This window comes from Podarcis raffonei, chromosome 3 (assembly GCF_027172205.1).
Source record: "Podarcis raffonei isolate rPodRaf1 chromosome 3, rPodRaf1.pri, whole genome shotgun sequence".
Lineage (NCBI taxonomy): Eukaryota > Metazoa > Chordata > Lepidosauria > Squamata > Lacertidae > Podarcis > Podarcis raffonei.
The window spans coordinates 108,686,878-108,714,690 of record NC_070604.1 but is presented as its reverse complement, the minus strand read 5'-3'; the positions used below and the strand labels follow the sequence as shown (position 1 = coordinate 108,714,690).

Here is a 27,813-nt window from a genome sequence, read left to right as displayed (position 1 = left end):
CTTGAGCCAAACTAGGGCACAACAGCCTGTATATATCAGCAGAGGATTCTTTCCCCACCATTTTTTGGTCCAGTCACCAACCCACCAACGTTCCTGGTCTGTATGTTGCATTTATGGCAAGATGGAACAACAGGAAGAAGGCATGTTGGAAAGAAGGAGACTCATGGCAACCAGTGCTAGGAAACGGTCGCTAGGGGAGAGGGAAGGTGGTTGGAAAAGGACGGGAAGGGAGGAGAACTGTCCAAGTCGATTATTTTTGGGAGAAATGAAAGGGCAGGGAGAGCCCTATCAGCCTTGAGACTGGATGAGGAACCCGTGGTTTCATAAGTCACACAGTCAGCTGGAAATTCTTGGTTTGCTGCCTAGCAACCGCAGGGCCTGTGTCTTGATCTCTCAAAAGAGGGCCTTCCTCAGGATCAGCCATCTCAGACACTACAGTCAGCAGGAGAGGCCCTCTGAATACATGACCCATAACAGTGCCTTCTTGGTGGTGGTTGCCTATTTGTGGAATGCCCTCCCCAGGCATTTGATGGCTCAAAGATACAGGCCCTGTAGCTGAGGATAATCACACAGCCTGTGATAATCTGCCTCGAGACGGTTAACAGAATAAAGTGGGTTAACAATATTTTGTTTTTAAATGGAACGGACTGCCACTTAGATCAACTACAAAGCCTGATTCAAGATCACTGGAGCAAGAACAAGCCTTTTGTTCCTGCTGTTCCCCCAAACCTGTCTGTTCAAGTGAAGGATGACTCATCTTCACCCTTCTATTCTTTCACTCAGCTCTTTCGCCTTGGACAATGAGGTTTGCCTCTCTTGGCTTCCATCAGCTTTGCAATCAAACACTCTTCCAGCTTCCCGGACCTTTATTTAAGTACAAGGTGGCGTCAGTATTGTTGCAATGCCAGGCCTTTCTCAAAAATCGCAAAAATGCTTTGGGGAAAAGTAAACGTACACATTCAGGCACACACTAGTGTGAACGAAGGCTTGTTCTGTTGCAACATGCTTTTGCGTTAGTTCATAGAATTGTCATCTAATCTAATCCCTTGGACTGCAACTGTCAGCTGCCAGTTTGTGCCAATCGTGAGGGACAGAACCATGGCAGGGGGCAGAAGCATAAAGTACAGGCCCCAGTTCATCTTTAAAAGCCATGGAAAAACCCTCACTACTGTGTTGTGCATTAGGAATTCAAGAGGTTGTTGGCCACCCTGCCAGATCCACATTCCTCTTGTCTATGCTTCAGCAATGGTGAAGATTTTGGGGGACATGGGGCCAAATTCCAACCTTGGAGCAAGAGGGCGAGTTGCCCCCTTGCAAGATAGATAAGATACAACTTTATCGCATTAGCCAATGGCCATAGCAACAGTAAAACATTGCAGTATATGCAGAAAAGGAATTTGATATAAGAGCACAATTTAAAGTTCCGAATCAGCCATCAGTTAGTGGCCCTTATTCTGATTGCCCCTGCTATGAACCTAGCAACCTTTGCTGTTATCTGCTCATTTTGATCTGATAGAAGACATTTTTCTGGCCCCTTGCAATGTTGTTTGGATGTTCTCTCTGGACCCTACGCTCCACTTGGGGGCTTTCTGGAGGCACCTGATTGTCCTCTGCAGGGAAACAGGACGTTCCTACTAGCTGATGCTTTGGGCCGAGCTAAACAGGGCTTCTCTTACGTTCTGATAGGGAAGAACCCACAATCCATTTCCTTCGGAACAGTCCTATTAAAATCATAAGCATTGCTGCAGAACTAGTGGAGCATGGGTTCTGTGGTCATTTATTTTTTTAAAAGCAACTTATGCTGCAGTTTCTTAAAGAGACCTACATGGTGCAAAACTTTAATGCATCCACTTTGGCGCTGGGCAGTGTACTCATTTCCTGACCTGAGACAAACCAGACCTCTCGGTAATAGTTCTATATCCTCTTTTGTGTCTGGAGTCTCCCATTACTTCAGACTTGGTCTGCTGCTGCTCAGTGTACAAAGGGGCCAACAAACATGGCCATCACAATAGAATTGCAGAGGATCATCTAGTCCAACTCTCCCTGCAATGCAAGGAATCTTTTTGCCCAATGTGGGGCTTGAACCCTTGACCCTGAGATTAAGAGTCTCAAGGCTCTACCAACATCATGATTGACTGATTGATTTTACGATGGCGGTGCCTAGGCTACAAGGGAGAAATGTGTCATTTGCTACTATCTTTGCTGCCCAGTAGTTTATCAGCAACGGTATCCAAATAAGCCTTACAGTAGGATTTTCATCAGAGTATATATGTGTGATTTGGACTATCTAGCTTATGTACTTGCCCACAGTTTCCTCCATGAACAAGCTGCCTTATACAAGCACTGACTGCCAGTGGCGCTCTAAGACAGCCTTTCCAATGTTGTACCCTCCAGTTGCTTTGAACTACAACTCCAACAGCCCCGGCCAGCACTGCTGGGGCAGTTGATACTTACTTCGTACAAATTACAAGGGTGATTAGCATGCCTCACAGCAAAGATGTGTGCAAACATCAGTCTTGCAAGCTGGGCATGTAAAAGAAACATTTAAGAACTAAGAAGAGCCCTGCTGAATCAAAGCAAGATTCTGTCCAGCATCTTATTTCTAGCTGTACTTAATCCAGTGATGCCTATGAGATGTTCACAAGCAGGGTGTGATGCTCCCATTTAGTGGTCATGACTAATAGCTACTGATAGGCCTTCGTTCTTCATGGGATGGTAAAACTATTGCCTAACAGTAGGGACCCTGAAGCGCAATTCTATGCATGTTTACTCAGAGGTCCGGCTATGTTTGGTGAATCTTACTTACAGGGAAGTGTGTGTATAGGATTGTAGACTTCGCTCTTGGAAATAGGAGCATGCATGGAGCAAGAGACCAGACCCAAGTGCAGGATAAACAATGTGAGCTAACACTGCCATTGCTTTCAGTGCCAGGTAATTGCTAGTGTAACTTGCACAAACGCTGACATGTCACAGAAGGTAATCAAAAAGTGTGTCAGTGAGCGAGCAACAGAAAGCGATTTTCACTCTCAGGCTCTTTCCTAGTTCCTTTGTGTGTCTCCCCCTTCCTCCCCCATTCGTCTTGGCTGAAAGCAAGACTGAGAGGTAATAAATATTTCAGAATTGCTTAAGTGTTGCTCTCCTTCCATTGATTTCCCTCCCCCAAAGAGGGATTTCTGCTTAGTCACTTATATCCCCATCCTCCAAGGACTCTCCTAAAATAAGATCCATTAAAATGAGAGGACAAGGCTGTCAGAACTCTTAAGTACCAGAAACACCAATTATTGAAGTTTCCCCCCCACAACTGACTATTCTGATCCTTAGAGCCAAATCTCCCTCCCGTGAAACGGTACCTTCTGGTGGTAGCAACATAAGAATGGCTGCCTTTTACTGAATCAGCCCCATTGGTCCATCTAGCTCAATGCTGTCCACACTGACTGGCAGGGTCTCTCCAGGATTTTAGGCAGGGTTCTCTCCCAGCCATACCTGGAAGTGCTGGGGATCAAAGCAGATGCATGCAAAGCAGATGTTTTTCCACTGAGCTGTGGCCCCTTCCCCTTTCTAAAGAGGAGGCTGCCAGATATATCGCCAAGGGAAAGAGAATTGTCACAGGTTGCAACGTGATGAGTACTGTTTTCATGTTTTCCTGCTTTTGTCCACACTGTGAGTCTATGTGTGTGTGTTTTTTTAAAACTTGTATACTCAGACTTTGGTGTTAAGACAAGCCTGACAGGTGAAAATCTGGGGTTCAGGCAACTTCTTTGCCAGTGATTCCCACCTGGAAAGATCCATGTTAGAGCTGCCAGCTCACCTCCTTTTTCTGACCTCTGGATTACCCTGTCAGTTATACTTTGTCATCTGGGGCACATTGCCAGTCAGTGTGGAAAAAACAACCACCCAACCCTGATCCAGGGCAGTGTGTTTACAAAAAAATAAAGTTGTGCAGGTTTTGTTACTACATTTTTAACCTGTCTTTTCTCAAAGAAGGTTAGGGCAGTGTGCATACTTCACACTCACGCACACACCATTTGATTTTACACAACAATTTTATGAAGTAGATTGTGCAAAGAGAGTGACGGGCTCAAGGTCACCCACAGAGCCTTAAGGCTTAATTTTAAACTTGTCTCTCGTCATTCCTAGTCCAACAGTCCTTGATTACTAAGCCACCCTGCGGAGATCCCTTTGTGTTTTGTCATTTGCTTTGTTCTTTCTAAACACAGGGAGTGCTGGTCAAGGCAGCCGTGCTGGGCATTCAAAGCTAGGAGGATAGGAAGATGTTTATACCAAGTCACACTCTTGGTCCATCTACGGTAGCTGAGGAGTGTTGACATCCTGATGACAGGACGTCTCCTAGATTTCACGCAGGGGACATTCCCGGCCCTACCTGGGACCTTCTGCATGCAAATCAGGTCTTCTGCAAATGAGCTCTGGCCTTTGCCCCGGAAAGCTCTTGTCTCCTGACAACTGGAAACGTTATTTTATCCCCTCGAATTTTGCTTTACATTCTTCCTGTTGTCAAGCCTGACTTTGCATTTGTAAGGCCTAGAAACTTGCTTTTTTTAAAAAGGAAAGATAAGATGGCCCAGAATGCTGAAATCTGTGGTTTTGGTGCTTTTGTGGAAATGTGCAGACACAGCGGCCTTGCCGTGCCCGCCAGAATTGTCACTATCACCATTAGTCTAGAAGCAGATGAGGTGTGGTTAAAGTGTTGGACTAGGATTGAGAAGACCCCTTTTAAGAACGATGAAGCTCCCTGGGTGACCTTAGGCTGTTCACTCTAAGCTACCTCACCTAACCAACCTCACAGGGTTGTTGAGATGACAAATCGGCCTAGGACCCTTGTACCTACGGGGCCGCCTCTCCCAGTACGCCCCATGGAGGACCTTCAGGTCCATAAATAGCAACACCCTAGTGGTCCCGGGCCCTAAGGAGGTCAGATTAGCCTCAACCAGAGCCAGGGCCTTATCAACACTGGCTCCGGCCTGGTGGAACGCCCTCTCTCACGAGACCAGGGCCCTGCTGGATCTGATTTCTTTCCGCAGGGCCTGTAAGACAGAGTTGTTCCGCCTGCCCTTTGGCCTGGAATTAACTTGATCCCCTCCCTCCCCTTTTCCCCTTTTTCCTTCTGTGATGGAACTCCTACTTGGGGACTTCCCTGGCTCTTTTCTGGCCCACGTAGGACCGGTTTGGATAGTTAGCCTTGGTGAAGACAGCGTTTTTATCCCCCAAAAAGTTTTTGAGTTTCTGCTGAAATGAGGCTGCATTTTAATGTTTTAATGTTGTATTTTAATCTTGTTTTTAAGTTGTATTTCAGTCAATTTGTTTTATATTTGGTGTTAGCTGCCCTGAGCCCAGTCTTGGCTGGGGAGGGCAGGGTATTAAAAACAAATAAATTGATGATGATGATGATGATGATGATGATGATGATGATTAATATCGAGGAAGAAAACTATGTTTGCTGGTGTGAGCTTGGTAAAATATAAAATCCAGCTTTTCTTTCTCACTTCTTTCCTAGCGCATTTACTACCTGTCTTTGGAATTCTACATGGGACGGACCCTTCAGAACACAATGGTGAATTTGGGTCTGCAGAATGGCTGTGATGAAGCCATTTACCAGGTATGTCCATCCCCCCTTTGGGGGCTGATGCTTTTTGTGGGTTCATCATCAGTCCTATCCTTTTTCTGATGCAAAAATTGTGGCACTCTGCCTAGGGGAATCTCACGTTGCAGCAGGGTCAATTTAGTCTGAAAGCTTTCAGATTCTGAGAAGAACTAGGCAATGGAACAAGTTGCTAATGGGAGCCGTGGAATTGTCACTGGCAATCACATCCGTTAGATCAGTGTTTCCCAAACTTGGGTCTCCATCTCTCTTTTTTTTTAGGACTACAGTTTCCATCATCCTTTACTACTGGTCTTGCTAGCTAGGGATGATGATAGTTGTAGTCCAAAAACAGCTGGCTGGTAAACTAGCCAAAGATTGTGGTTTCAGAGTCTGTTTTTATAGTCATTTGCAAACCGTGGTTTGCCAGATGGTATTGGTTCAGACATCACAATGAACTGTGGTTCTGCTGTGCAAACCATGGTTGGCTTTACATCACTGTGGAGATGCACCATTTCTCTCCTCCTGCTCTTCCCTTTCTTTGTTTTTAATAAGTTTTTTTCTTCCAAAATACGCTGAATCTACTCTTTTTTTGGCACCTGAGCCCAAACTACAATAATAGAGAGCCCATTAATTTTTACGGCCTACTTAAGTTTCGCTCTTAGCCCCCATGGCATCGCTCTGAATGTTTATTGCTAAAAGGAGCATGACTCAAGGATTCCATTCCTTTTGGCAGAGCTACCAATGTGTTTTGTCCCCTGGGCGGTTACCTTATTATCAGAGTCTGGAATATGATGAAAGCTTTGGAGGGAGTGTGGAGGAGCGGGAGAGAGAGAGAGAGACTTGCTTTGCTTGGACAACTACCAAGTCAGTTGGCTTTGAAGCTCAGATTTATCTCTGATCGGAACTCCTGACATTTCTGTTTTCAGTTACAACCAACGGCAGTGGGTTCCGATTCTGATCAGAGAAGCTGTGGGAGCTGGGTTAGCGCATGCACACACACAAACACACACACACACACACACACTTCCCAAATCAGAATTGCTCCTGAAGCCACAGTTCTCCTTGTTGGGGAATAAGGTGGATGAGATGCACGTATAAAAACAAGTTTCAAGTCCAGATGCACATGTTGGCAAGAGTGATGGAGATAAACCATTGATTCTCCAGCCATGGGTGGCTACCACTGACAAAGATGTAGAGGTAACAACAGAACTGAATGGAGGCCCCATTCCCCCCCCCCCCAATCCGTTGAGCTGGATACTTTCTTGTCGGGCCAGCCGTTACAAATGGCGCTTTTCAGCATAAAATAAAGACGCAGAGAGCTAGCTTATTTCCTTGGACTGATGGAGCAGCTCTTTCAGACATCTTCTCCTCTCCAGTCCGTTTTTATTACCCCTTGTTCTCTCCAGCCGCATGGCTGCATCCCAGTGTCTCATGTTACCTCATCTGGCCAGGGTTAAACCCACCCACACCATATAGGGTCAACACTGCCCAGAGGAAACACAACTCCTTTTAAGGTCAATACAATCCTAATACATTGTAAGGCACAGACATGCTGGTCACTGGGTCAGCAAGACACCAGGTGGCACTACAAACCTCGGCCAGGGCTTTCTGGCTCCCACATGCCCTCTTTCTTTATATTTTAATCATAATCATGTATATCAGTACCAATGGCTTTGTCGAGCGCGAGAAGCGACTCTTTTGACACCGGAAGCGGGCCGTGGACTGGAGAACCATGCAGTACATACAGAAATTAAAGAATGAATACATTGTATATAGCAACACAAAATAATGCAAATAACTACTATATTAATCACTATAATCAATAAATGTTCGAAGCCAACTTCCATCCGGAAGCTAAGAATATAAGAATTCTGATTTCATGCTGCATGGTAGGCTTCTTTTCTAGTTTTTAGCCATGCACTGGTATCGCTTCTATAGCACTGAGATTGGTCACTGTATGTTCCTGTAAGAGAACAAGAGCTATTAACCATGAATTTCAATGTATATTGACAGTTTGGATATATGCCCCATGATTCTTTCCCTCTTTAATTTGAAAATAACTGGGGGCAGGCATACATACCCAACATTTAGAAGCATGCAATAAACTAGTAAACTTAATCATAACTTGTACAAAAATATTATTCCTCCATATCTTATGATAATTTTCACCCGTAAAAGTCTTATTCAACAACACTGTCCTTCTAGTTCGAGAGTGGCTGAGCCGTGAATACTGCCAGCCAGTGTAGGATTCAGGCAACTGCTGCTTGCCAGCCAATAAGGTGAATTATGGTGGTTTCAACTGGACCGTGTTGTCTGCTTCTCTTCCTTGTATAACGGTGCAGCAAAAGATGGCAAGGAAAATGGTTAGGAAGCACTTCCGCAGTTGAAGGGACTTGCCATGGCTGCACGCATCGAGCTAGAACCCATAAAGGCTTGTCCTCGACATCCACTGCCACGTACCCTCGTCCCCACGTGATCAGCGGGACAGGTCCATGCCATGCGGGATCAGGCAAGCGTCGGTACACCACCAAGGGGCGGGGGAGTGCCTCCTCCTTCCTAAAATGCAATTCCGGGGAAGTATGGGTCCTAGTATTTGGATATAAAAGAATGTTAAGCACAAAAAGAACTTGGTGAACAGCTGAAGGGATGAGTGCTGTTCGAATGCTTCGGCCGCCAAGCAGTTTTAGCAATAGTGTTTTGAACGTCAGGTGCGCCCTTTCCACTATCGCTTGCCCTATGGAGTTAAAGTGTATACCATGAGTTAATTTCACATTCCACAACATACAAAATTCCGAAAATGTTTTAGAAATATATGCTGGACCATTATCAGTTTTGATGTGCGTAGGTTTACCCATGACTTAGAAACAGCGGATAGTGAGCTGAAGTAAGGCTTGCAGGGCAAGAAACAAGGAAAACAAGTCAGAATCCAAGGAAGGAGTTATATAAGATATTGGTAAAATAGCAAAAAGCGATATACATACTGAGTATCCACAATAAGATTGAAAGAATGAGTAGGAAAGGATTGAAAGGCAAGAATCACAGCCGCTAGCTCTGCTCGCTGGGCAGAAGACTGTGGAGAGGTAAATAACCTTTTCCATTTTCCTCCCTCTTCCCATGTCACCACCCCCCTATTTTTTGTTCCATCCATGAAAAGGGTTAGTGCAGAGGGGAGAGGTGTGAGAAACAAAGGGTTTGTCAAAACATAAGTGACCTGTGTCAGAAATTGTCAAACGGTCATCCTTTGGAGGATTAAAAATGATGACCTATAAAATCAGCCAAAACAATTTGCACGGCAGCATTTGTGATCAATAAATGCTGCTGTTCAGTCTGTGAAAATGGCATATAAATTGATGCAACATCAAAACTGCTCAAAGTTATAGCACGTGAACGTCCTTTGATAACAATTGTCTGATGTGGATTCATTTGCTGAATAAATGTTCTTTGAAGGGGTATGAGGTAAATGTAACCATTCTATAATGCAGATAGTCTTCTTCTTGTCCATCTGAGCATATAAATTTTCTGTTGACAACAATGGTGTAGCAAATACTGCCAGATGCAGCTTGTGTTCAGCACCTCTAGGTGGCGCATGCGGAAAGGTTTCAATGCTTCATTCACAAAATTTTGGCAAAGTGTAGGGGAGTTCCGCATGCTGTTGTGGCAGGACAATCCACTGATATCACTGGGTGGATTGCAAATTGTTATATACTGGCAATGTAAAAGCAAACTGTTCCTGTCTGCTGGATCCAGTGGGATAGAAATGTTTCAATGTAGCCAAAAGTCAATTGTTCAGAGATAAGCTGTTCAGAAACGAGATGGTGCCATTGCTGCGGTTTTTTCTTTTGGTGGAGGCCACTGTTCTACCCACACTGAGGTATCAGTGATCTTGGTTTGCCATGCTGGAAATGCTGTATTGATAGCTACAGGCTGGTTTTTATTTTGTGCTGCTGCTAGCAAATGAGCCTTGTGGGTGGCTGTACCTACAGACTGACCAATGCGTAGCATCGTAGCTGTATCAATGGCAGGAAGGTGTATTATCGGGCGCAACGCAACCTTACAATCCTCAGTGGCATTTTCAAAGGCCAATTGTTTGATAATTATTTGTTTGGCTTCAGGATTTTCAATTTGGCTACTCACTGCTGTAATCAGCCTGATTTTTCTCATTGCTTGTTGCAGTAAAGCAGGAGCATAAGCACCACAGGCAATTTCCCATTCGTGAGCAAACAATACACCAGCTGATGGGGGTAAAACTGTACGTGCCAAAAGCTTGAAGTCATCTGGAGCCAAAAGCTGGGCTTGAATTCCTGCTGGAACACCAGGGAATGCCATAGTATCCTGAGTTAAGGAACAGGCAAATACTGCACGTTGCAAAGGGGTAGCTGCTTTTGCTGCTGCTGAAAAAGCAGAGTCATTTCCAGCCAGACCATGGTATTTTTGCAGATTTGCCTCTTCTGGTGAGGAACTGCAGTCTGGAGGTTTGGGATCTGGGGCTGCAGCAGGCAAAGCAAGGGTTGGAACACATGGCAGGACAGCAGGCTGAATTAAAGAAGCTGAAGCCTGTGTTGGCAATGCAGCTATGGAGATATTTTTTGGTGATAAAGAACCCATAGCATATCGAACCTTGCACCATGCATTTAAATTCCGAACACCAATGCTGGGAAGCCCATGAAAATGTGTTCCAATTTTGTCCCAATGTTTTAATTCCAAAGTTCCTTCTGCAGGAAACCAGGGGCAATGTTCATCAATTGCCAGAATGAGCTGTATCAAATCTCCCTCAGGAACTTCCAATTTGTTGCAGGAGAGGAGAAATTTTAAGTCTTTTAAAAATTTCTGTTGGGGAGTAGTCAAAGAGCTGCCCATTTTTCTAAAATCAATATTTAAGGGATCGACTAACCTTGGATCCGTAGATGAATAGCGCTTGCAGCCTTTTCCAGGCGAGGTAAGTCGATGAATATCCACTGCTTGGATCAAAAATCTTCTCACAGTCTGGCCCAGACTGTTTGCTTCAAATCTTGCTTCTTAGCTCTCTTTTAAAAACCTCAGTCGTATCTTTTATTCTGCCTCACACGGGGCACCACTTGTCGGGCCAGCCGTTACAAATGGCGCTTTTCAGCATAAAATAAAGACGCAGAGAGCTAGCTTATTTCCTTGGACTGATGGAGCAGCTCTTTCAGACATCTTCTCCTCTCCAGTCCGTTTTTATTACCCCTTGTTCTCTCCAGCCGCATGGCTGCATCCCAGTGTCTCATGTTACCTCATCTGGCCAGGGTTAAACCCACCCACACCATATAGGGTCAACACTGCCCAGAGGAAACACAACTCCTTTTAAGGTCAATACAATCCTAATACATTGTAAGGCACAGACATGCTGGTCACTGGGTCAGCAAGACACCAGGTGGCACTACAAACCTCGGCCAGGGCTTTCTGGCTCCCACACTTTCTTCCCACCAACCTTACTCAGAAGTAAGTCCTATTGAATTCAATGGAGTGTTTTCATTGCTGTTTCTGCTTTTCACAATAGCTTGGGTTGGACTTGGAAGAACTGGAGGAGATTGAGGAAGACGCTGGCCTGGGCAATGGAGGACTGGGGCGTCTGGCAGGTGAGTCTTTTTTGGGCGGGCCTGGGAACACCTCGCTGTCCTACAGTGTGGTGTAGTGGTTAGAGTGTTGGACTGAGTTCAAATCCCCGCTTAGCCAAGAAGCTCACTGGGTGGTCTTAGGCCAGTCGCAGTCTCTCAGCCTAACCTACTTCACAGGGTTGTTGTGGCGATAAAATGGGGTGGAAGGGGACCAAGCACGCCACCTTGAGCTCACTGGAAGAAAGATGGGATATAAATGTGTTTAAATAAAGGAAAAGTATATCTGCACCAACCGCTGCCACTGCTTTTGCTTTGTATTGTGCTAGGTCTTGGTTTGTTTCTGTTTTTATTTTTATTAGGCATTCTGTGTTTTTTATGTTGCATTTTTATGTTGCGAACCACCCACAGATCTACGGGTACAGGTTAGTGTACAAATTTTAATAATAATAATAATAATAATAATAATAATAATAATAATGTCTTAAACATGAGTCCCAGTGGGTGGCATTGGTAGAGTGGCTTTCCTGGACATCTGCTTCTGTCTACTAATGAAATATTTTGGGCCCTTCCTCTTTTAGCTTGCTTTCTGGACTCTATGGCGACGCTGGGGCTCGCAGCCTACGGTTACGGAATCCGCTACGAATTTGGCATTTTCAACCAGAAAATCGTCAATGGCTGGCAGGTGCGTTGGTGAGAGAATTCTCGTTCCTTTTGGGGCCGCTGCCATTGCCTCCATCGTTCCTAGAGATCACCACGTTTGGGAGGGCGAAAGATGCTTTATCACTTAGGGTGAGGCCTACCAAAGTGTTTTGAGAGGCAGAGAAAATAGGTGTCTGTGTCCCGGCCCTCCCTGAGGAGGGATCTTGTGGCACAAACATCAAGGACGTTTTGGAAGGGACACTGCAGGTGTGGGAGAGTACAAAATCAGCCAATAACAGCAAAGGAGTGGAAGAGGCTGTACCCATACAGAGATCAAAGGCAGTCGACTGGGTAGATCACAGATAAATATAGACAGCGGCTTTATACTTTTGGTTCTTTTAACTGAGATCCTTTGTCGCTGAAGATACAGGAGTTGAACCTGGGACCTTCTGCACGCAAAGCCTGTGCTCTACCACTGAGCTATGATTCTACCGGGTGTAAAGTGCATTGCTGGTCAAATGACCTGCAGTGAAAGCAAGTTTCACATCCCATTTCTCCTTCTTTCAGGTGGAAGAAGCCGACGATTGGCTGCGTTATGGCAACCCTTGGGAAAAAGCCCGTCCAGAATACATGCTTCCTGTACACTTCTATGGCCGGGTGGACCACACTCCGGATGGTGTGAAATGGGTCGATACTCAGGTACAGCAGTAGAAACCTACCTGTGGGGATGCCACAAATAATATTATAATAATTTATGACTTCTGCTTTGCGCATCTGACTGGGTTGTCCCAGCCACTCTAGGCAGCTTGCAACAGAATAATACAGGACACAGTGTAACAGCAGACATTAAAAGCGTCACGATACAGGGCTGCAGAAGGTCATATAATTGTTTGACATCTGATGGGAGAGTGTTCCACCTGGGGGAGCCACTACCGAGAAAGCCCTGTTTCCCTGTAACTTCACTTCTTGCAGTGAGGGAACCACCAGAAGGCCCTTGGAAGTGGACCTCAGTGTCTGAATGATGAGGGAGATGGGTGTGCGTCCGTGATGAAGTGGAGGTGTCTGGTTTGGAGACGTTGACTGTAGTAGCAAATATTTATACAGCTTTCCTCAGTGCAGTGTGTTGCAGGCACAATAATAAGGCTTTCCTCCCTATGAGAGGAAGCTTGATGGGGTGATGAAATAAGTAAATACAGTGGTACCTTGGGTTAAGTACTTAATTCGTTCCGGAGGTCCGTTCTTAACCTGAAACTGTTCTTAACCTGAAGCACCACTTTAGCTAATGGGGCCTCCTGCTGCTGCTGTGCCGCCGGAGCAAGATTTCTGTTCTTATCCTGAAGCAAAATTCTTAACCTGAAGCACTATTTCTGGGTTAGCGGAGTCTGTAACCTGAAGCATATGGAACCTGAAGCGTATGTAACCCGAGGTACCACTGTAAATTCGTAAATAAAAGTCATGCAGATTAGAAACAAAAGGGTTCAAATGGCACGTTCTCAGGTATGATGAGCTCTTCTACAGGAAGCAGGGAAACGAATAGGATGCACAAATAGTACACGCCTGCCTTGCTCAACCAGGGGCTGATGGGAATTGTAGTCCAAGACTTCTGGAGGGCACCAGGCCGGGGAAGGCAGCCCTGAAGCACATTTGCACTCATCTGCAATTGAAGTCTCACATTTTTGTTTTGAAAGAGCCGTAATTAGGCCTGGTGCCTGACTCACTGAACAACAGTATATGTGGTAGAGGAGAAGAGAAATACATTGCGTGGGGAGAAAGAAACAGGGGGCTTGATCCACCAAGAATTTCTTCTGTTGGTGCTCCACTGGCAATAAACGGGAATTGGTTCAAGAACAGCAGAACCTTCAAAGCCCAGAGGCTTAGATAGCTTTCTTTCTTTGTCCCTCCCTCAGTATTTTTCCCCCACACTTCTGATGCCCATACTCAGGTTGGTTTATAACAGTTTAAAAATCACAGTGTCGTGAAAATGCATGCAAACTAAATTTATTTGTAATGTTCTGAAGCTAAGAAACCGAGTGCGAGTTACAATATAGACAGTTTTGGGAATGGAAATAAATAAATAGGATACAACACGAAACTATAATGCATTAAAAAAAACTGAGTGGCAGGCTAGGTATCCTGTGGGACCTTAAAGGCATGAGCTTTTTAAAGCTTAGATCCGATGTATGAATTTCTGTTGCTGCCTTTACAGGCCATATTTGGGCCTGCCTTGCCAGCTTGCCCTTTCCATGTTTTGATCACTTCCACATACGCAGAGTCTCTGGTGTTCCACAATAGTTGCTTGGAAGCATATAATTGGTTTAAACAGCGGCATTCCTCTGGGAAGTTGGCTAGGCCAGCTATTATTCTTTGTTAGAGAGTGGCTCAATAATAATGCCAGCTTCTGGCTGTTTTGGAGGATATACAGTTGATGCTTGGGTTGCGAACATGATCCGTGCGGGAGGCACGTTCGCAACCCGTAGCACCGTGTCTGCACACACGCGGGTTGCAATTCGGCACTTCTGCGCATGCATAAAGCGCAATTTAGAGCTTCTGCTCATGCGCAAGCACTGAAACCCGGAAGTAACCTGTTCCAGTACTTCCACGTTCGGCGTGGTGCGCAACCCGAAAACACACAACCTGAAGCATCTGTAACCCGAGATATGACTGTATAGCCTTGGATTGTGAATTTTCTGTAGCTATTGCAGTAGTACAGGCATAGGCAGATTCGGCCCTCCAGGTGTTTTGGGACTACAACTCCCATCATCCCCAGCTAACAGGACCAGTGGTCAGGGATGATGGGAACTGTAGTCCCAAAACATCTGGAGGGCCGAGTTTGCCTATGCCTGCAGTAGTACATAGGTGATTGACCTACCTGCCAATCACCAATGTCATTGTGATGTCTGATGATTGACAGTTGCATTGCCCTACCCACCTGCCAATGCCTGATGCACAGCACTTTCCCAACAGCCCACAGGGTGCCGAGTGCGAGCGGCTTTGCTGCTCCTTCAACCCCAAGTGGATTGCCTTGAAACCTCTTCTGAAACAGAGGGGCACTCTCATTGGAAATGGCTTGGTGCCATTGCAGGAAGGGGCTTTCTCCCCACACACCAGCTGATTGACAAGGGGAAGACACTTTGCTCCAGCAAAGGAACAGTTGGCAGCTCATTTCAAGCACCCAGCTGTTGCTTGGTAACCATGCCAGTACCTGCCCCATCCCGGGCGTCACATATCACATCAGGTGGGTCCAGTTTAGGGACAACAGCCTCCTGAGCCAAATGAGGAGGCCTGGTGGGCTCAGCTTTTGCCCACAGACTACCCCCAGCTCCGCTCTAGGTTGTGCCAAACACGCTTTTTGCAAGAGACTTGATGTCTGCTGCTTCATCTCACCTTCACCGGATCCCTTCTCCTTAAACTAGGTTGTACTTGCCATGCCTTACGATACGCCTGTTCCGGGATACAGGAACAATACGGTGAACACCATGAGGCTGTGGTCAGCCAAGGCACCCAACGATTTCAATCTTGAAGAGTGTAAGTGCCATCTCGTTCTCTTTTTCTTTTTGGAAAGCGCACAGGTCACACGTTGCGATGAGGAGTCATCCCCGCCCCCCTTTCATCGTGTTGTGGGGTTTTGTGTGGTCTGGTTCAAGAAGCTGGGTGACATTGCTTCTTCCTCGTGCTTACCTACAGCCAGGCATTTTCAGGAAAGTAAGGAGTGCAAGCCAAACAAACAAAGCTATCAGCCTGGATAGCTCAGTGGGCTAAAGCACGGTGCTGATAAGACCAAGGTTGCAAGTTCGATCCTCCTAAGGGACAGCTGCTTATTCCCTCAGGGTCCCTTCCAATTCTACAATTCTATGATTCTTTGAAATGCCTCAAGTATTATTTAATTTATAGCACAAACCTATAACATGTCTACCAATCAGGAACTCCCACTGAGTTTAAATGGGGCTTACGCCTAGATAAGTTGGTACTGTATAGGATTGCAGCCTTAGTGGGCGTTCTTTGGGCCAAACTGCACTTTACATAAAACATTTTATCCCATTTAACTTGGGGGTTTGGTTCTTTTCTGGGAACACAGGAAGCTGCCTTTGAGCATGGCAGTTCATTGGTTTGTCTAGCTCAGTACTGTCTGCACTGGCAGGCAGCAGGATTTTACAAAGCAGCCTTTCCCAGCCCTGCCTGGAGACACTGGGGATTGAGTCTGGCATCTTCTACATGCAAATCGAATGCTAAACCACCAAGCCATGGCCCTTCCTCCCTTAAATTAGGGTTGGCATATATCCGGATTTTCCCAGACATATCCGGAATACAGTGTCCAGGTGGAAATCGGGGAAAATGTCCAGGAAAATCTGGACATATGGCTGCAGTGCTGCTTTTTCTCTGTTTTCCCATAAAAATAGCTCAAAAATGGTATTTTGTTTAGGCTATTTTGCCCCAAAAACTTAACAACTTTGCCAAAATAAACTCAACAACTTTACTGTCTGGATTTTCAGTTTGAAATATGGCAACCCTAGTTAAATAGCAACTGTGGGGGTGGGGGGATGCATCTGAATTGGGTTAACAGACAGCAGTATCTAACCCTTCCTTCCTGCACCATAGGACAGACAAAATCCCCACCCCCCACCCCATTGCTATTTGCTGGGCAAATAGGGCTGCTGCTGATGCCATGGGACTTTTACCAAGAAAATATGCAATTATTCTAGAGTTTTGCATTTTATGTGGTGGGCTGCTCCGCTGAGATGTGTTCCTTCTCTCTACCTAGTTAATGTCGGTGATTATATCCAGGCTGTGCTGGATAGAAACCTGGCAGAAAACATCTCCAGAGTGTTGTACCCAAATGATAACGTAAGTGGCTCTTCTGTGTTGCATTAAAATCTCTCCTGGTTAACTGCAAGCTGATTAGAATTTGTTTTTATGTCCCTTGCGTTGACCGTGTTTCGCCTTAGCTTGGCATGTGAAACAGAGCACAAAACAACAATGGCAACTGCCAACTATTCTTACCATTTTTGCGTTGGATATCATTATTATTATTATTACTATAGCAGGCTTGTCAGCAGTGGCTGCAGGAGTGACCATTCTTCTCTCTCTGCCTTCCAAAGTTCTTTGAAGGGAAAGAGCTGCGTTTGAAGCAAGAGTACTTTGTGGTCGCCGCCACTCTCCAGGATATCATACGGCGATTCAAGTCCTCCAAATTCGGGTGCCGCGACCCCGTGAGAACCTGCTTCGAGACCTTCCCTGACAAGGTGAATATTTAAAAACGAGGGCCGAGATATAATTGCAGCTTTTGTTTCAAAGGACACCTCGGATTTTTGCCTTGGGGATGGGTGGAGGAGCCCTCGACATTTCACAGAAATGTTTGAGAAGCTAGGGAGTCCCCAAGCAAGCCCTGGTTGACTCCCCCCCTTCCCAGTGGAAACCGTTTCATCTTTAGATGTCCATTCTACAGGTTGCCATCCAGCTGAATGACACCCACCCCGCCCTCTCTATTCCTGAGCTCATGAGGATCTTTGTTGATGTGGAAAAAATGGACTGGGATAAGGTAAGAGGAAAATGGACACAGCCATATTGCATGTGTCAGCAAGGTTGTCTCCATGCAAACTGTCCCAAGAGAACTGTGGGATTTTGTCTGCTGATGAAAGTGACCACGTGGTGATTGATAATACCGTCATTTATCTGTTTTAGGCCCCTAAGTAGTAGCAGTTGCCAGAACATTGCCCCGATATATCGCCATGTTTTGCTGGTGATATATCGCGATGTTGAGAACCAGATATCGCCCAACCCTCACACACGCCGTGATCTGCAATATATTGCCAGGTCAAATGTTATGAAACAGTTATCACGATGTGAACTTCCCAAACCAGTTTTGGATGATATATCGATATATCGCCCAGCTCTACTGTTGACCAACCACATCCTCCCTCTGCAGCAACAGAAAAAGGCACCAAATTTTTAAAAGCATAATCTCTTTGGATTCAAAAGAAAAAATAGGCTGTGTATGCACCGCTGTTTACTCTGGTTCCCATGCACTCCCACCACTGGTGTTTTAAGAAGAGTACATATGTGTGTTCCCTGTATTTCTTGAGAAATACTTCTGTTTGATTACTTTTCCTTCCAATCAGCTTCCATCCAATTCAAAAATGGGAGCTGCGGCTAAGCTGAGGTGTGTCTATTTGAGACAGCCATGGCACATGCTCAGATGACAGCTTCATTGAATTCAGCATGGGTGGCCCTGCCCACCTGCCCAACTGGCCTGCAGGGCTACTTAGGATCTTGCTGAACAGCCAATCCCTGTCCCCTCTCCCCCTGGTGCCACAAGTCAGTCACTATCCAGGTACATTTAGTGCTTCCATAATGTGATTGCATTATGGGGACACGGGTGGTGCTGTGGGTTAAACCACAGCGTCTAGGACTTGCCAATCAGAAGGTCGGCAAGTTCGAATCCCCGTGATGGGGTGAGCTCCCGTTGCTCGGTCCCTGCTCCTGCCCACCTAGCAGTTCGAAAGCACGCCAGAGTGCAAGTAGATAAATAGGTACTGCTCCGGCAGGAAGGTAAACAGTGTTTCCATGCACTGCTCTGGTTCGCCAGAAGCTGCTTAGTCATGCTGGCAACATGACCCGGAAGCTGTACGCCGGCTCCCTTGGCCAATAAAGCGAGATGAGCGTCGCAACCCCAGAGTCAGTCACGACTGGACCTAATGGTCAGGGGTCCCTTTACCTTCCTTTGATGCAATTGCAACTGACAAGCCGCAGATCGGGTTTAGCCAGACCTGCTTAGTGAACCTAAGAGAGTGCAGCAGCTTGGTTGCTACTAGGATCAGATTCAGTCTGCAGTGCCCTCGTGTTATCCATTGTTTTTAATTTTTTGCTCCAGGCCTGGGAAATCACAAAGCGAACTTGTGCGTACACCAACCACACTGTGCTGCCTGAAGCCCTGGAGCGCTGGCCTGTCTCTATGTTCGAGAAACTGCTGCCAAGACACTTGGAGATCATTTATGCTATCAATCAGAAACATCTCGACGTAAGGAGACAGGATAAATGAGGTGGTGGGGAAAGGGGGGTTGGGTTGACTGAGAGGCCTGGAGGCTCAGTCTGCACCTAAGCAATGAGTTGCCCATTGCCAAAGTCAGAAACTTTATAGAACTATTGGCTCTTGGCGTCACCTGAGCCCTGCTGAATTAGTAGCTGCGATACTGGCCACCTTCAGCGGTGGCACTATGGCACAGAAGGGAGGTGATGGCTAATTCTTCTACAGTGTTGCCAGCTGCCCAGGAGGTGGTATTGCAGCAGCAGTTCAGCGGGGATCAGGTGACAGAAAGGCAAACTGCTATGGTAATGCAGAGCAAGGAAGTTAGAGATTAAAGGGCTCTTTTGTCTTGGCATAACAAAATCGGGTATTCTGCTGTTCGGAAAGTAACGTGGAAATGCTGCAAAAGTGTAGAGTGAGCAAATAGCTAAACAGATGTAGTATAAACATACCACAATAAAAACAGAAGAAGTGTCCGTTGTTGTAGAACCAACCTGCAGACAAATCAGAACAGATGCTCAGTAAAGATTATACATAGTCTAACCTCCATGTAAGGGACGCAGGTGGCGCTGTGGGTTAAACCACAGAGCCTAGGACTTGTCGATCAGAAGGTTGGCGGTTCAAATCCCCGCGACAGGGTGAGCTCCCATTGTTTGGTCCCTGCTCCTGCCAACCTAGCAGTTCGAAAGCATATCAAAGTGCAAGTAGATAAATAGGTACCGCTCCGGCAGAAAGGTAAATGGCATTTCTGTGCACTGCTCTGGATCGCCAGAAGCGGTGTAGTCATGCTGGCCACATGACCCAGAAGCTGTATGCCGGCTCCCTCGGCCAATAAAGTGAGATGAGCGCCGCAACTCCAGAGTCGGTCACGACTGGACCTAATGGTCAGGGGTCCCTTTACCTTTTTAACCTCCCTGTAAGTGTTGTGTAAGGAAATTAGGATGAGTACTCAATAAGTAGGTCATCTGGAAGGGCCCAAGGACCTCCAACATACAAGCTGTGGCGGTTTCTAGGGGAGAGGAAGTAAAATGGGCTCATAGCTTCAATCGTGCAGGGAGTTTCTTCCCATTTTTTCCTGGTGTAAAGGGTTACATTGTGGGATCTCCTTTAGATCTTGTTGTTAATATCCCCCTCTCCTTGTGTCCTTGCAGCATGTGGCGGCCCTCTTCCCAGGAGACATTGACCGCCTCCGAAGGATGTCCGTGATAGAGGAAGGAGACTGCAAGAGGGTCAATATGGCCAACCTGTGTATCATTGGCTCCCATGCAGTCAACGGAGTGGCCAGAATTCACTCGGAGATTGTAAAGAGCTCTATGTGAGTCCTGCTTCCTTCACTTTTTTGCAACAGGCTGTCAGCTCAGGGGAAGACAGGCCAGGCTGCCAGAGTCTCCCCAGAGATCTGTGAGCAAAGGTAGTTTATTTTCTGCACATGCATCGCTGAAAATCCTTCGCCAAACTGTTTGATTTTCCTTTTTCCTTTTTCTTTTTTATGCACCTCTTTCTCTCCATTTGGCCCAGACCCCAGAGATAGCTTATTTTTCTTATTTATACTTATATAAATTTATATACCACCCTATACCCCCAGGTCTCAGGGCGATTCACAGAATAAAATAAAAAAATAAAATATATATATATAAAACTAGAAAATACATAATCATTTTTTTAGTGGTCGCATTCACTGTTATCAACTGGCCCTAAATGGCACATGACTCTTTCTTCTTCTCCTTCTTCTCCTTCTCCTCCTCCTCCTCCTTCTTCTTCTTCTTCTTCTTCTTCTTCTTCTTCTTCTTCTTCTGTCTTGTGATCCATCTTGTGCTTTTTTAGATTCAAAGATTTCTACGAAATGGAGCCGGAGAAGTTTCAGAACAAGACGAACGGCATCACTCCAAGGCGGTGGCTCCTGCTTTGTAACCCGGGACTCTCTGATGTCATTGTGGAGGTGAACTGACTTCAGCCAATAGGAATTCCATGGAGCAATTACCCCTGTTGTTAGGTCGTCCCCCCTCCTCCTCAGTGGATCTTTCTTCATTCCATTTTTTTCTTAGATCAGGGCTGTTGAACCTCAGACCTAGGGCCTGAATGTGGCTTCACCGGCTTTGGTTTCTGATGCTTTGGACTCTCTGCAGACCACACCCCACATTTTTGCTTCTGGCCCCACCCACCTTGACATGTGGCCTCTGCAAGGTTACCTAGAAGGAAACATGGCCCTTTCATCAAAAAGCATCCCCCACCCTTGGAGTTTGTTGGGTTTGGGGTGCGCAAGAATTCAGTCGCCATGTCCCTAACTTCATGGTCTTTTGTCCCTGGCAGTTCATGATTTTTGTAGTGCAGGGAGCGCAGAAGCAAACATCAGATAAGCAGATCTGTCGATTGATGGTTTTCTTTCTTCTTTTCACTACAGAGAATTGGGGAAGATTTTCTAACGGATCTAAGCCAGCTCAAGAAGCTGCTAAGCTTTGTCAATGACGAGGCCTTCATCAGGGATGTCGCCAAAGTTAAACAGGTGAGGATGGCAGCATGTTAGCGAGAAACACCGTGATATGATGGGCTGCGGTCGAGGCAAACCGTATATGTTAATTGCTGGTTCAAAACATGTTCCAATGTATTCTAATTACTTTTTTTAAACTAATTTGTTCTTGCAGCTTTGTGTTTTCTAATTTTGCTTTAAAATATTGTAAGCTGCCTTGCAGCTTGGGTGGAAGGTGGGATATAGATAAGTTATATAATCTAGAATCCCAGCCTAGACCAAACTGTGCAGCTAGAGTCAGGCTTAAATGTCCCGGCCAGTAACTTCAACCCCAAATTTCCTTTTGCCAGGAGAACAAGCAGAAGTTCTCAGCCTACTTGGAAAAACAGTACAAGGTGAAAATCAACCCTGCCTCTATTTTTGATGTGCACGTCAAAAGAATTCATGAATACAAGAGGCAGCTCCTCAATTGCCTGCATATCATCACACTCTACAACCGTGAGTAGCTTAGCCCAACAAAGCAGCAACTTCGGGGCTATGGAATGCTTTTGGACAAAAATAATCATAATAACACAGCACCAGTGTGGGAGCCAGTGTGGTGTAGTGGTTAAGAGCGGTAGTCTTGTAATCTGGGGAACCGGGTTTGCGTCTCCGCTCCTCCACATGCAGCTGCTGGGTGACCTTGGGCCAGTCACACTTCTTTGAAATCTCTCAGCCCCACTCACCTCACAGAGTGTTTGTTGTGGGGGAGGAAGGGAAAGGAGAATGTTAGCCGCTTTGAGACTCCTTAAAGGGAGTGAAAGGCGGGATATCAAATCCAAACTCTTCTTCTTCACTAAATGTACGCAGGAGATTGGAAAACTAGCTGGTTGGGGAGATAGTCTTCTTTCTCTGTCTAATGTGCGAAGTTTTCTTACATGCAAGGATGCTTTTGCAAACATTCAGAAATGCAGTCACCCCACTTGCAGATTGAATAATAATAATAATAATAATAATAATAATAATAATAATAATAATAATTTGTTATTTATACCCTGCCCATTTGACTGGGTCTCCCCAGCCACCCTGGGCGGCTTCCAACCAAATATCAAAAACAATACAGCATCAGACATTAAAAACTTCCCTAAACAGGGCTGCCTTCAGGTGTCTTTTAAAAGTAAAATAGTTGTTTATTGCCTTAGCATCTGCTGGGAGGGTGTTCCACAGGGCAGGTGCCACTACCGAGAAGGCCCTCTGCCTGGTTCCCTGTAACCTCACTTCTCGCAGTGAGGGAACGGCCAGAAGGCCCTCGGCGCTGGACCTCAGTGTCCGGGCAGAACGATGTGGGTGGAGACGCTCCTTCGGGTATACTGGGCCGAGACCCTTTAGGGCTTTAAAGGTCATCACCAACACTTTGAATTGTGCTCGGAAACGTACTGGGAGCCAATGTATGTTCTCAGCGGCCACTCCCAGTCACTAGTCTAGCTGCTGCATTCTGGATAATGCCTTTGAATACTACTTGCTGGGAGTCGTGAGCAGGGAGATGGCTGCTGTACTCAGTCTCTGCTTGCGGGCTTCCCAGAGGCATCTGGCTGTTTGATGTCAGAACAGGATGCCTACCCTGATCCAGCAGGTCTCTTATGTTCTTAATTTTGCTATGTGTGTAGATTAGGCTGTGCCATTTTAATCTACAAGTATCGTCTGTGTGTCTCTGCACCAGCAATATTGCATTGTCTTTGGCTCAAGATCCCAGGGCAATGGGCTTTGCCACACTGTGAGATTTCAGCCTTCGTAGATGCATGTTTAGGAACTTGATCAGAACCTCATGTAATTAATAGAAAGGGCTGGCAAACATATCATCAGCTGACAGGCCAGAGCAAGAATGTGGATATCTTGCAGGAAGTCATCTGTGTGGTTTGCAGATCATGTGCTGGAATGTGATAGGAGCCAGACCACAGCTGATGAGAGCGAGGAGTTTATTTTGCATTTAAAACTACATCTCAAAATAATATTCTGCATAGCAACAGCCTTCGATGGCTGAGTTCCACCATCAGATTTTCTAATCTGAGTGAGAGAAAAGAAAGACGAAAGAGAAAGGAGGGAAAAGGCCACAAATCTCTTAATTAATATAATAGATTTAACAAAAAGAATTAAGATGAAATAATTATATACGTTGAAATAGGTTGGGCGGAGGGGAAACGCAACCTGTAATTTTCTCATTCCAATAATTGATAAAGAGAGACCATCTCTCAATGGGGTTATTGTTTTGTTGTTTTGGTTTACTTGTGTTTTATCTTGTATTTTATTCTGTGAACTGCCCTGAGATCTTTGATGAAGGGCGGTATATAGACTTAATAAATAAATAAATGACACAAATTAATCATCATATTGCTTTTTCCAGGCATCAGAAGGGACCCAAAAAAGTCCTGCGTGCCAAGAACAGTTATGATTGGAGGAAAGGTAAGGGACTTGATAGGTGGCGCTGTGGGTTAAACCACAGAGCCTAGGACTTGCCGATCAGAAGGTCGGCGGTTCGAATCCCTGCGACGTGGTGAGCTCCCGTTGCTCAATCCCTGCTCCTGCCAACCTAGCAGTTCGAAAGCACGCCAGAGTGCAAGTAGATAAATAGGTACCACTCCAGCGGGAAGGTAAACGGCGTTTCCGTGCGCTGCTCTGGTTCGCCAGAAGTGGCTTAGTCATGCTGGCCACATGACCTGGAAGCTGTACACCGGCTCCCTTGGCCAATAAAGCGAGATGAGCGCCGCAACCCCAGAGTCGGTCACAACTGGACCTAATTGTCAGGGATCCCTTTACTTTTACCTTTAAGGGACTTAATGCTCAAGCAAGCTTTCTCCTCAGTAGCTGGGACAGTGTTTCGTAAACTGCAGACAAGCACATATGCACATTCCCTCCCTAGGTTAGCGCTGGGAGTGTTTTCCATCTTGCTCCTGCAGGGTTTATTTTTCGAGCGTGTAAACATGAGAACTGCCCTGTTTTCCTGACTATCAGTGAATCTGAACAGCCCCCCTCCTGATTGCCTGATTACACACCCTGTCTCTTTCCCACCAAGTCCCTTTTGATCCATGCGTATCTTCCCTCTCTCCCTCCAGGCTGCCCCCGGCTACCACATGGCAAAAATGATCATCAGACTGATCACGGCCATTGGAGACGTCGTCAATAATGACCCTTACATAGGCGACAGGCTGAAAGTCATCTTCTTGGAGAACTACAGAGTGTCCCTTGCTGAGAAAGGTAAGAGGATGGGGATGGTCTTAGGCGTTGGCACAAGGCCTCTGGAGACTTTTTCCCCCCAAAAAATTTTTTAATTGATTTTCCACATTTATCACAAAATGACATAACAAAACACACAACAAAGAAAAACACACTACAATACAATAAAATTAAACCCAGAGAAAAAATATTTCTTCAAATACCTAATTCTCTTAACATTGATAACTGACTTCTTCGAATTCCCTCTAACTGAATTTCATTATATCATTTTTATAACAGTTCTCCAAATTCATATTTCTAATAAAAGGCCTCTGGAGACTTTTGGCTTGGACTTTGGAACCAGGCAACACAGGTGTTGTAGTATTGAGCTACAATCTAGGCAAAGGGTGTCTGTCTGTGTTTGTTTTAAGTAGGGGAGAAGCATTTTTTACCAGACTATCTTTTTTTCACTCCACCCCAGTGATTCCTGCTTCAGATCTGTCTGAGCAGATCTCCACCGCGGGGACTGAGGCTTCAGGGACAGGGAACATGAAATTCATGCTGAACGGAGCCCTCACCATCGGGACCATGGATGGCGCCAATGTAGAAATGGCTGAGGAGGCCGGAGAGGAGAATCTCTTCATCTTTGGCATGCGGGTGGAAGACGTGGAGGCGATGGATAAGAAAGGGTTTGTATGAACAGCCGCATTAGCCTTGCGTCCTAGAAACAGGTTGTGTAGCAGGGATGGCTTTTCCTTGACGTCCCTTGGTCTTAGCTTGCTTCAGCTGCATGAAAATACTCAGATTAAATGGAGCAAAGGAGACCTGTTTTGTGAGGTTGATTGGGGGGGAACCTCAAACCCAGGAAAGGGATGTGGCCCTCCACACTTCTCACAGTCAGGACTCTCCACTGGCGACACCTCCTCCCTAGCCACGCCCTCTTTCTCCAAGCCACACCCCCCTGGTGGTCATCCTTTACACACACCCAGTGTGTGGTTTTACCTGGCTGGAATTCTGGTTGTTGTGCTCCTTGATTGACTAAATGGAGAATAAAGAGGAGCCTGTGAGTGCGTAGGAACCAGCCTGCTAGGCAACGACAATATTTACATTTGCCTCCAGCCCTGTCTGCTTGTGGCAAGTGGACCCTACCAGGTTATACAGCCCTTGTTGGGGAAGGGCTGGGGGAAATCTTGGTTACCCCTTTTCTAAATCATTGCCACAAGATGTTTGCTCTGGGGATAGAAAGAGCACACGCTAATCCAAAAAGAAATAGATTTTAAAAGTGAGGTGTGGGAGAAGTTCTTCAAATACGACAGCAACTTACAAAAACACATAAGTGTAATGAGCACAGTACATAAGTCTATCGATCTGCTTGTGGATTGCTTTGGACTAATTAACTCTACATAACTTGTACTAGATCTAATAATGGCAGACCGCTTGCTAATAATTATCCGAGCCTGTGCCCTTTAATTTGACTTGGTGTCATCGTGGACAATCGCTTCGAAATCAAGTCCAGTTCGTCAGTCATTTGGCCTTGGGCCAGCCCTGTCATTAGGCCAAGTGAGGCAGCCACCTCGGTCGGCAAATGCTTAGTGGTGGCAGGATGTTGGAGGAGAGCTGTGTGTGCCACGTGGCTTGCCTCATGCCCCTCAAACTACCCTTACGCTGCCCTCAGGTGTGGTGGAAGAGCCCATCCCATCAACAGTGTTGACGCAAGGTCAAGCTGCCAGAATGTCATTTGCCTCAGGTGGTAAAATGTCTTGGGCCGGCCCTCTTTGGGTCACTTTAGTACAGGGCTGTTGACTCCTTTGAGTGGAGCATATAAAGCAACGTGTTCTGCAAGTGATGATGAGAAGGCCGAACATTTCATTTGTTTCCTCGTTTAGGTACAACGCTAAGGAATACTATGAGAGGATTCCAGAGCTCAAACAAGCTGTTGACCAAATTGGCAGCGGCTTCTTCTCACCAGATGACCCCGGGTGCTTCCAAGATGTCGTTGACATGCTGATGTATCATGACAGGTGAGAGGCAGCAATCGTGCGCCTTCCCTGCATGCTCTAAACCGGGGTTAAACAGTGGTATGCGTTTCATGGATGATAATAAGAATAAATTTTTATTTATACCCCGCCCTTCCCGGTTCAGGAAACTGGGCTCAGGGCAGCTAACAACAAATTTAAAACACTTAATTGATGCTAGAAAAAACAGCATAAAATACGGTATAAAGCGTAAATAACAATAAAATCAAGAATCAAAAATTAATTTAGGGGGGAAATCCATCCAATAAACATTAGATGATCACCAGGGCTAGCTGGCTAAATTAGTCCCACTTGGGCCAGCGAGGAGACCAGGGGAGAACCAGCTGTGGGATCCCAGAGCGGGCAATCTTCACAAATCGGGGAGGAAAGAAAGGGGAACAAAAGATCAGGCTAAGTTCAAATTGAAAGCCAGGCAGAATAGCTGTCTTACAGGCCCTGCGGAAGGAAGTTAAATCCTGCAGGGCCCTGGTCTCATGGGACAGAGCATTCCACCAGAGCCATCACTGAGAAGGCCCTGGCCCTGGTGGAGGCCTGGGACCTCTAAACTATGATTATTCATGGAGCTTACGGTCCTCTGCAGGGCATACCAGATGACACGCCATTCCTGGCTTCACTTTTCTGACGGTCCATGGTGTGGCTTTTCTATGCCTTTGCAGCCACCCAACTGGCTCTGTATCTCCATATTACGTTACCATCATCGAGAGGGAAATGGGCAGCTATTTATAATGGCTGACACTCATTTTATGTCAAAGGCGTATACACTGTTGTTTATGCCCTGGCCTTTGCAGCGGTGAGTATCAGAAAAAGGTGGAGAGAACACGCCTCTGAGGTCGCAGTTACTCTCAGACGCTTCTTTGTTTCAGGTTTAAGGTGTTTGCCGATTATGAAGCCTACATCAAAGCTCAAGGGCAAGTGGACAAGCTCTACATGGTAAGATGTTCAACAAGTTTTGAAGATTTTAAAAAAATGGGCTTATTTATGAAATAGATAGAAGACTATGGCTCTGGTATCCTAGGGTGAACCAAGTGGTGGGAGAGGCCCCTCTGCACAATGGGTTTGTAGACTGAAAAGGGCATTTCAGCAGTTTGGGTAGCCAAAATGTGAATTTCAGCCAGCAAAAGGCTGTCTTCATTCATTCATTCATTCATTCATTCTGTATCCTACCTTTCTTTACATAGATGCCCGAGGCAGCTAACCATGTAAAATGAAAAAATATATTAGAAAACCATCTAAATGCAGACAGAAGGGCAGATGATATACAGGTCAAGTACGCAATAGATCAATTA

General features: G+C 45.9%; 1 protein-coding gene across 1 annotated transcript in view; it reads left to right on the top strand.

Annotated features, from left to right (window-relative positions):
• Window positions 1–27,813, top strand: part of PYGB (glycogen phosphorylase B) — a 42,866-nt gene that overhangs the window by 12,516 nt on the left and 2,537 nt on the right. The window contains exons 2-19 of the mRNA XM_053383546.1: window positions 5,513–5,614; window positions 11,118–11,196; window positions 11,754–11,857; window positions 12,382–12,513; window positions 15,228–15,339; window positions 16,574–16,656; window positions 16,911–17,054; window positions 17,258–17,350; window positions 18,683–18,829; window positions 19,987–20,150; window positions 20,660–20,774; window positions 21,237–21,338; window positions 21,653–21,800; window positions 23,683–23,741; window positions 24,392–24,533; window positions 24,973–25,180; window positions 26,378–26,512; window positions 27,391–27,457. Coding sequence (XP_053239521.1) covers window positions 5,513–5,614; window positions 11,118–11,196; window positions 11,754–11,857; window positions 12,382–12,513; window positions 15,228–15,339; window positions 16,574–16,656; window positions 16,911–17,054; window positions 17,258–17,350; window positions 18,683–18,829; window positions 19,987–20,150; window positions 20,660–20,774; window positions 21,237–21,338; window positions 21,653–21,800; window positions 23,683–23,741; window positions 24,392–24,533; window positions 24,973–25,180; window positions 26,378–26,512; window positions 27,391–27,457 — 2,136 coding nt within the window. The remainder of the gene's footprint in view (window positions 1–5,512; window positions 5,615–11,117; window positions 11,197–11,753; window positions 11,858–12,381; window positions 12,514–15,227; window positions 15,340–16,573; window positions 16,657–16,910; window positions 17,055–17,257; window positions 17,351–18,682; window positions 18,830–19,986; window positions 20,151–20,659; window positions 20,775–21,236; window positions 21,339–21,652; window positions 21,801–23,682; window positions 23,742–24,391; window positions 24,534–24,972; window positions 25,181–26,377; window positions 26,513–27,390; window positions 27,458–27,813) is intronic.